This window comes from Corapipo altera, unplaced genomic scaffold (assembly GCF_003945725.1).
Source record: "Corapipo altera isolate COAL_440 unplaced genomic scaffold, ASM394572v1 78, whole genome shotgun sequence".
NCBI classification, from domain to species: Eukaryota; Metazoa; Chordata; class Aves; order Passeriformes; family Pipridae; genus Corapipo; species Corapipo altera.
Genome location: NW_020884904.1, coordinates 5,598,499 through 5,608,484, shown reverse-complemented (window position 1 = coordinate 5,608,484; position 9,986 = coordinate 5,598,499). Strand labels below are relative to the sequence as shown.

General features: G+C 40.6%; 1 protein-coding gene across 1 annotated transcript in view; it reads right to left on the bottom strand.

Annotated features, from left to right (window-relative positions):
• The window catches only part of CUNH11orf58 (chromosome unknown C11orf58 homolog), a 6,627-nt gene extending 6,375 nt beyond the window's left edge, over positions 1–252 (bottom strand). The window contains exon 1 of the mRNA XM_027651311.1: positions 89–252. Coding sequence (XP_027507112.1) covers positions 89–148 — 60 coding nt within the window. The 5' untranslated portion in view covers positions 149–252. The remainder of the gene's footprint in view (positions 1–88) is intronic.
• Positions 253–9,986: the final 9,734 nt, after the last annotated feature.

Sequence of the window (9,986 nt, the reverse complement as noted above, 5' to 3'; positions counted from 1 at the left end):
GGGGGCTCCGCCGCCGCGCCGCGGCCCCGCCGCCTCCTCCCGCACCGCCTCCTCCCTCCCGCCGCGCCGCCGCCCCGCGCCCGGTTACATCGGGGGAGGCCGCTCGCTTCAGGCCGTGGTGGCTCTGGGACTCCCTGGCCGAGCTCATGGTGGCGGCTCAGTGACCGGGCTCTGCTGCCGCCTTCCTGCCGGAGCCGCTCCCTCGGGGGCGGGGCCGGGTCAGGGCCCGGGGGCTGCTGGGATCGGTAGTTCGGTGGCGGCGGCGGCGGCGGGAGCGCGGGCGGGCGGGGACTGCGCAGGGACTGCGCGGCCCAGAGCGCCCCGCGGCGTGGGGCCCGCCCTGTGACGGGCGGGGCGGGGACAGTGGCCGGCACTTCCCGCACACCCCGGCGCGGGGAGATGGGCTGGTTGTGGTGTGGTGTGTTCCGATGGTCGGCTCGCTCGGGGGCCAGCTCTCCGCCGCCCCCGGCCCTGTCCCCCCGTGTGGAGAGCGGCAGCGTGTGCCCGGAGTGGAGCCCTCTGTGTGGAGCTCCGGGTGTTTCCCACTTAACCCCTCCGTTCCTTGGGCCGTTTGCCGCCGCTGCCCTTCCTGCGGTCCCGTCGCCCGCACACGCGTGCCATACCCAAAGCGCAAATTCACCTACTGCCCCCACATTTGTTAATGCGTATAAATGTCTCAGAGGTGGGTGCCAGACTCTTCTCAGTAGTGCCCAGCGACAGGACGAGGAGCAATGGCCATAAACTATAACACGAGAAGTTTCAACCTCAACATGAGGAAGAGCTTCTTCACACTGAGGGTGGCAGAGCACTGGAAGAGGCTGCCTAGGGAGATCGTGGGTGGAATGGAATAGAATGGGAATGTCTCCCTGGAGACGTTGAAAACCCACCTGGGTGCATTCCTGTGTAACCTACTCCAGGTGACCCGGCCTTGGCAAGGAGGTTGGATAGATGATCTCCAGAGGTCCCTTCCAACCCTAACAATTCTGTGAAATTTGTATTTTCTCACGTATGTCTGCTTTAGAACTAGCTCAGTTTGAATGGGTTGCCATTGAACGTTAGTATTCTGGAGCTTTTGCTTAGCTTTATTGTCTCTGAAAATGCACAGTAACATCTTTAGGTTTTCTAACCTTAAGAAAATCCCTTCTGTTTAAGTTACACGGTGACTTTGTCCCCATGATAAAGTTGTAGTCATCCAGCTAATGCCAGGAGGTCACGGTGCATGTGCTGAAATGTGTGAACAGTGCGTGCCAATTCATACTGCAGCTTAAACCTGGCTACTTTAACCTTAAAGTTGGTTGCTTAAGGATTTTTGAAATAAAAATGAAATAAACTACCGGGGATAAAAACAGGTCTGAGCACACATAAGAGTATGCGTTCTTATTGTAACCTCCTTAACAACTGATTCAAAACAAATGATTGCAAATTTCTTGTGTTAAAAAGCTAAAGTCACTGCTTAATTAGATCCTTTTTAAGTGGTTTGTGGTCTGTGTGCATGTTGTCCATGTGCATAAAGGCAGTCACTTCAGCCATGGACTTTTCATCTCCAGCAGTACCCATAAATTGCATGTGCTTGTTCCCTCAGTTTTGTGTGCTTTGCACACGCAGTACAGATGGTCAGAATACGTCCCAAATTTTCAGGTCTTCTCAACAGTTGGTTTGAATCTGAACTTCTAACTTTCAGTGATCTAAGCTGCATTTATTTTCAACTACTTATATTTAGTGGTTTGTTTGGCTTATTTTACTCTAATCACAAGTTTTTATTCTTATTTTTACTGTGGTTTTTTTTTTTCACTGCAACTGTTCAATGTTTTGGATTTGAGCCAATAAATCTATCTGCCCACCTGTCTAGCTCAGTGTTCTGTCAAGGAAATTTTTAGATTTTAAAGGTTAGAGGGAAGGAAGGACAATGCCTTCTGATGCCAGTTATAAACATCTGCAAGGGAGACTTGGCACCTGAGCTGGGGCAATCCCAAGCACAAATACAGGCTGGGCAGAGAAGGGATTGAGAGCAGCCCTGAGGAGAAGGACTTGGGAGTGTTGGTGGAAGGAAATCTTTACATTCACTGGCGATGTGCACTTGCAGCCCAGAAAGCCAACCACAACCTGGGCTGCAGCAAAAGCAGCCTGTCCAACAGGTCCGGGGAGGTGATTCTGCCCCTCTACTCTGTTTCCCTGAGACCCCACCTGAAGTACTTCCAGCTCTAGGACCCCCAGCATGGGGACCTGTTGGAGTGAGTGCAGAGGAGGGCCGTGAAGATGATCAGAGGGCTGAAGTACCTCTCCTATAAAGACAGGCTGAGAGAGTTTGGGGCTGTTCAGCCTGGAGAAGAGAAGGCTCTAGGGAGACCTAACTTAGAGAGCCTTCCAGTACCTAAAAGGGGTCTACAGGAAAGCTGGAGAGGGACTTTTTACACGGGCATGTAGTGAAAGGACAAGGGGGAATGGCCTTAAACTCAAAACAGGCAGGTTTAGATTGGATGTTAGGAAGACATTCCTTACTGTGAGAGTGGTGAGACACTGCAACAGGTTGCCCAGAGAAGCTGTGGATGCCCCATTCCTAAAAGTGTTCAAGGCCAGGCTGGGTGGGACTTGGAACAACCTGGTCTAGTGAAAGGTGTCCCTGCCCATGGCTGAGGCATTGTAACAAGGTGATCTTTGAGGTCCATTCCAACCCAAACTAATGATATTATATGATATGATGTGATATGTAAAATATAATTATTTTCAGCTATTATTCATACAGAATAGCATCAGGATAGTGATGTTTTATTTCAGGTTTACATATATTGCACTGCTCGAGTGTGCAAAACCAAAGAGAAAAGCACAATTGTTACATTTGTTTTCAACAGCTTCTATGGTTATTGTTTGACAATGACAAAGAGCAGAAGGGAGAATTAATCTGAGATAATCATATATTTACAATTTTAACCTCTTTTCCTGTATTTAAATTTATGGACGATTGTATAGAGACTGTAATAATGGATGAATTAGTTTAAATTTCATGATTTAAAAATTATTTCTAACAAGTGGAGTAAAATTTGCAAAAAAAAAGAGAAAATGACATTGTAAATTAAAAAACTTGATTTTTTAGTGGTATCTAGAGGCATTTTTAGTCTGTTAACTTAATAGGAAGTGCAATAATCTAATACCAGTGAGATTGTACCTTTCTTTTTTTTAAACTAAGATGTTATTAGGATTTCTTCACTATTATGTCTAAAGACCTGTCCCTTAATAAAAACAAATGTGAAATTTTAACTTTTTGACCACATTTCTTTTATGGAACAAACAGAGAAGGTTTGTCTTGGGGGGAAAAAAAAGTAGAAGAAAATAAGACTATTAAACTCTAAATCAGCTATTATAATTGTGTCTTAGTTGTGTCTTACCGTTAAATTCCAGTCTTTTTGAGGACAACTGAAATGAACTAATGTTTATATGTCTGACTAATGGTTTGGTAATTTTGGTTTTTTTTACATTTTGAATAATAACGTGCTGCTGATATTTCAGTGACATGCTTTTACAAATTTTTTTCCCCTTAGTTTTTTGCTCACTTGCTTAAAGTGCTCTGTTTTTGCAGACAAGAGCTACCTTACTAAACAAATACATCCTGAACATTAAATGGAAGCTATCTACTTAAAAATTGAGAGACCTGACTACTAACAAAAATGTAGATTCTCTTAGTAGCAGACTGTAAAGGTTTCACTTATCTTTTTGGAGATATTACAGATAATTCTGAGGATGTGTGACTCATGAGGTTTATGCAATTCCGGTAACGCTGGTAAATGATAAGAAAGGAGTTCTGAAAATCCTGTCATGCTGGGATCCAATGTTACATTTGCTGTGTTCTTTTGAGCAACTGAGAAATGCAGTGATTTACAGAAGAACAAAACAGATTGTGTTTCTAAGAAGAAACCTGTGTCCTCCAGTCTCTGAGACTGTTTTAGAATACAAACAAAACCATAGGTAAGGATCCTGGGCAATATTTCTGTGAGCTTTCCATGTTTCTTTGAAATGTTTGAAGAGACTGTCCTGAAGTTAATATTCAATTCACAGCAGGTGAGATTTTGTCATGAAGCAGCAACTGGTTATGATGCAGAAATCAGACCTCAAGTAAATAACTATCAGTTTAGCAAAAGCACAATGGGGAGGTTTGCTCAAACGTTGAGGTTTCTTGTTGAACATTAGCAGAAGCAATAAGATGAGAGTGAGATGAGGTGAAATAACAAGTAAGGTAACAAAATTATTCACTGTCATGTACAATTATACTCTGTTTTAGGCTTTTCAATGTATTTCTGCTTCTCTGCTGAGCTCCAGTCTGTGGATGGGAACCATCTTTGGGGGTGAAGGGTGGGTGCACACCAGCTCTCTTACAGGAAATACCAGAAGAGCCACTTGAATGAAGATTTCCCACCCCAGTCCAATCCCAAGTTTTGAAGCTCAGCAGTTTACATTATAAAAACTCTCAGGCAGACAACAGCTTAGGAGAGCTGGGGATGGGAAAGCTGAGGTTTAACTAGATATTGCAGCAGCAGTTTCATGTTTGAAGAACCTGATGTAAAATCTTCATAATTTTTTTAATATTTTTTTTAAGCTTTCTGTGTAGAGTGATGTAGGATAGATTAAAGTAGAACCAGGTCTGACAGCCAAAAGAATTTTTCACAGTGTAATATGATAAGGGTGTCTTTGCCCTGCAGTGATTGACTAAGCTACAGTGATAAAACTATCCCAGAGTGACCGGTCCTGGCTTGGAAGCCATGGATACAGAGTTGAATCTTCCCCCGTTTAGTCCTGGTTCCACCCAAGACTAAGTGGCTTTTGGCAAATTATCTCACCTTTCTGCTTTATCTGTGAAATTAGGGTAATATATCTACATGCCAGCATTAAGAATTAATTAACAGTTGCAGAGTGTGTTCAAAGCAATGTAGAAGTGCTAAATATTAGCTATAGAGTAATTGGACTACTGTAATTTATTATGTGCTCACTGACATTGGCATATAAAATAGGATCAACCTCTTCTCAAGTGCTGTGGAATGTTTAATTGTTACTAATGAACTTCTCATACTCGAAGTAGCTATCACTGTGAGACAGGGAATGCTGCCAGTATCTGTCTGTAGGAAAGCTTAACAAGGAAACTAATGATTTCTTTTTAGCTTGAAATAATAATAAAAAGTATGTATGTACACATACACCTACTTTAAGTGCAGAGCTTAAATTAAATTTGTTCTAGGCAGAAAGCTTTATTTCATGTTAAATAGAAACAGGACATTACCCTAGCATTTCAAAACTTTCATCTCTTTTAGCATATTTTAAGCTGAAAATGCTTTCTGTTTTCTGAGCAGCTTTGCTTAGTGGTTGTCACTGCAATATATAGAGGTTGCCACAGAGAAGAGTGGGAAATATTCTGTATATCATTGGAAGTGAGAAAAGAAACTCTTTTACTGAAATCTCACTTGTGCAACGTACTTATTCAGTGTGTTTTAGTGGCACAATATCTGCCAAAAGTTCAATTCCAAGTTCTTGGCTAAGTTTTGTTTTAAGGGGTTTGGAAGAAGGAGAGACAAGCTAAGAGCAAACAAAGAGATGTCAACAGAGAAGGGGCCATCATTTGGGGGAAGGCAGTCGTAACTGTTAACATTTAAAAAGCCCTTTCAAGGACTAACAAAATAAAGGATAGAGAGGTCCTCATCCTGAAATGGCTTTTATATTTCGAACCTGTTGTAAAAGCTTTTCTTAGAACACTTCCCATCTAAAACCGGAATAGTTTCTATCATAAACAAGACAGACAGCACATCAATACGAGGACTGTCTTCACTTACTTTTATTTCTGGGCTAGCAGAACAGGCCATTATTCAATACCATAGAAAAAAGGATTGTTGCCTCATCTTAACAAAGGAAGAAAACAAAGAATGGAGAGATTATGTCCTTGAACCTTGCACTGTGCAGGTTTCTAGTACCCCTGTGTGTATTAGGCTTCTACAAATATTTTTTAAAAATCTCCATTTTTTTAACATACTAAAAGATGTGTTAAGACACCTTTCTTGAGGTACAGTCCTAGTGCAGACTGGTCCCAGGTAGTTTTTATATCAGTGTAGCCAGTCAAGGCCAGCGATATCTTTCTTACTTGGAGTTGATGTGAACCAGCTACACCAAGATAAGGAAATAGAGCACTTTGCTTCCTTAAGATTTTACATCATGTTAGACTGACTAGGCCTCTTCACTTACCACTGTACAAGGTACAGTGCTAGAATATTGTACCTGAGTAAAAATCATTTTTATTGCAATGGTATAGCTTTATATATCTCACTGTTTACCCTTCTTTTTCTTTTGTGCTTGCTAGCACTTAAAAGCACCAATAAAGACACAACATTTCAGAGAAAGTATCTGCCAAATTCAATTTTTCTGCTGTGGGTCTGAAGGATGAGAAAAAAACTTCAGTATTATCAAAATGAATTGTGTTTGTTTAGAGTGTAAACACTGTAGTTCCTTTCTTGGGTGTATCTTCTGTTTCCTTTGGTATACTGTTTCATCCATCTGTAGTAAAGCAGAATACTGTAAGAAAAAGAGAATTTTAACATTTCTATCCGTTTCTCTTAGGGAATTTAACCTATCAGGTAATTTGAAAATAGTGTAGACAAACCACTCCATAGCATACCTTAGTGAGTAATGCTCTGCTCTAAAAGGTTGAACAAAATTAACATTGTCCTTTTTTGAGTCATGTGGTGCTCTGAAACCCAAAGTCTCTGAAGTCCATTGAAAACTGTCTGTAAACAGAATTTGTCTCGCCATATAACTATTCTTGTTCCTAACACTTCTGCATCTTTTATTGCATGAACACATAGAAAGTAGAAGGAAATATAAGTGGTATGAGGAAAAACTGTAACTTCATATGTTCTCCTCCCTCCGAATATGATTGTAGTAGTTGCTATTCCCTAGAGACTCCAGTAACATTTGTGGAAGTGGTCAGTGGAAAGAAATGAGAAATAACACAAGATATCTTTATACTGCTGGTTTCTCTTTGTCCAGAATGCTTAGAGAAAGATTTTAAAGGTGTGAAAAAATAGGTGTGCTAAAGCTCTGATATATCTGCATAGCTCCCAAGTCCTTTTTAAAAAGAAATGCTTCTCCTCCACTTTCATCATCAGTGGAGCACCCAATGTCCAAATAAACTTTGAAGACTGCAGTTTTTTCTTTCCTGACAATATCTGCATCTGCCTGATAGAGCTATGTCACAATATTGTCTGCTGCCACTGCATCAGAAAGATTTTTCCTGCTGCAAAAACATTTTCAATAATTTGTGTCCTGATAGTATATGTTCTAAATACGTGATCATTCATTACCCCTCTTATTTACATGAGCCTAAAGAAGATGAGTCAGGTCCACTGCAGCCAGTTTGTATGTGTTCTGGTGACTTGTGTTCCTTAAAACATAAGCAGCATGTCTCTTTGGCAATGCTGATTTTTGCTCATTTTAGCTACTGGAAGACCTCTACTGTACAAAGGACATGCAAATACATATTTGCTTTGTTCCTGTACTTGTGGGTTATTTATTGTGCCTTAGTCTCAACCTATTGGTTTTGAGTGACTGCAAAACCCACAAAAGTAAAAGGGAAATTCATTACCCTCTTTTACCTGTTTAACACCAACATCTTACTTCTTACATCAAGTCTTTAAAATTAATATAACGATCTTTTCAAGCTCTACACTATATTAATAAACAATCAAATTTCTGGCAGCATTACAAAGAACCTACTGTGCCCTTGGTCTATACTAAAGTTGACTTTACCATTTTGGTATTCATGCTCTTATAATAAATAGCATTCAGTTGCAGGTGCAATACTGCAGCAATTTCTGTATATTTTGTCTTTGAGCATGGAAATTTGTAGCCCAAGCATCAGGATATTTTTAATAGTCTGAAATAATATATTTTATATAAATTCACCTAGGCATGAAAGATCACGTCTTCTTAATGTGATGATATTTGTGATAGGCCTGAGACTGTCATGGAACTGTGGTATTCTGCCTAGAGGCAGGACAATCTCCTTTACATTAGGACAGTGGTTGTGACATACAGGCACAGTGTGCCAGGAAGAAAATTTGACTTTATGCCACTTTACTTGTTTGGCCGGGGGCATAAACAGGTGCCTTTTTCTATGTTAAGTAATGCATTATTTCTAAAGCATTTGGAATCCAAAGTGGGAAGGTGTAGTATAAATGCCATGTCTAATGCTGTTAATTTACTAGACATAAGTTCTGTACAAAAGACCGAAGACTTTGAAAGAAAAGATGAGAAAAGCAAATGTATGCTACCCCTAAATTGTTTAATGATTGCCTCGAGTGTGATACTTGCAAATGTTCCTGTATATGACATTGTTAAAACTGGTATGTGTTTCATACAAAATCACAGCACGTATGTCATGGAAATATGTAGATAGGAAAAGACCGCCCAGAGTAATCCAGTCCTACCTCTTGATCGGTGCAGGTCCAATTAGAGCAGGTTGCACAGGGCCATCTCCAGTCAAGTTGGACTATATCCAAGGATGCTGATGCCACAGTGTTTCTTGGCAATCTAGCCCAGCGTTTGACCACCCTCAAGGTAATTTTTTTTCCTTATGTTGAATTGGAATTTCACATAGTTCAGCTTGTATCCATTGCCTCTTGTCATGTCCCTGTGCACCTCTGTGAGGAGCCTCTTTCCATCTTCCCTACCCCCTCTTTTTTGGTAGCTGCAGGTAGCAATAAGCTCTTGCCTTCAACTGCTATTCCCCAGACTGTGCAAACCCAGCTCTCTCAACTTCTTGTATATCTTGTATTTCATGCTGCAGCCTTCTAGTTGTCCTGCTTCACTGTTTCAGTATCTGTCTTGTCCTGGGAAGACCAGAGCTGGAGGCTGCTCCTGATGCAGTTTCACAAATGCCAGAAAGAGGGAAATTACCAGGTCCCTCAATCTGCCGGCAATGCTCCTGTTAAAACAGCCTGGGATGCTGTTGGCTGCCTTTGCTGCCAGGGCACACTGTTGGCTCATGATCAGCTTGTCCACAGGGACCTCCAGGTTTTTTTCTTGCAAATAGGCTTTCTAGCCAGTTGGCCCCCAGCCTGTGCTGTTGCATGGGGTTATTCCATCTCAGATGCAGGACTTTGCATCTTAATGTATTGAATTATAACTACAAAATTCAATGTATTGACTTATAATTTTGTGTTTGTAAGAATTAATGGCTTTGAGTTTGTCAGCTGGGAATAGCAGTGGCATGCCTTCTGAATAGCCCAGATAATGCAGAATTATGCAGAATATGACTCATTTCTGGATAACCAGTTTAACAAAATCACCTGAAGCTGATGATACATCAGGTGCATCCTGGGATAAATAAATTACAGAAATCATAGTAAATTACCAAAGAAAAGATAGTAAATTGATTCCTGAAAGCAGATAATTTTTTCAGACTAGCAATGCTTCATTTTTGTTTTGTACATTTATAAATGAAGTAGGCTGCGCTAATTTGGAAGCAAAACCAACACTGCTTTGTGGTTATTCTCTTTATTGATCAGCTTACTATTTCTTGTTAGATTAATATAGTGTGGAATGTTTTCATTAACAAAAGAGTTCAAAATATGCTTTATTGTGAGGATATTGAGATACCGTTTCAATATCATCCAGGGTTGTCACTGTATGTTGAATGATTTTTGTATAATGGCTGTTCATGAGTAGTGGGCTTTCATTTGTATGTATATTCTGAGAACAAAACCAGAATTTTTATATCGTATATCAATCTTTATAATAAAATATTTTATAGAATTTAAGAATTTTAGAATTATATAATTAGTTTTGGTTTGTGTTTTTTCGCAGTCATAGTGAAGGTGGTTTTCCTTGTGGTATCAGCAAACTCCCTTAGAGGTAACAAAAATCTTTATTTATGCCTTTCCCCCACTGTTAAGTCATTTGCCATTTTTAAGAATCTTGGAATTTGTCAGAAATGAGTCTGGGAGTATGAATTC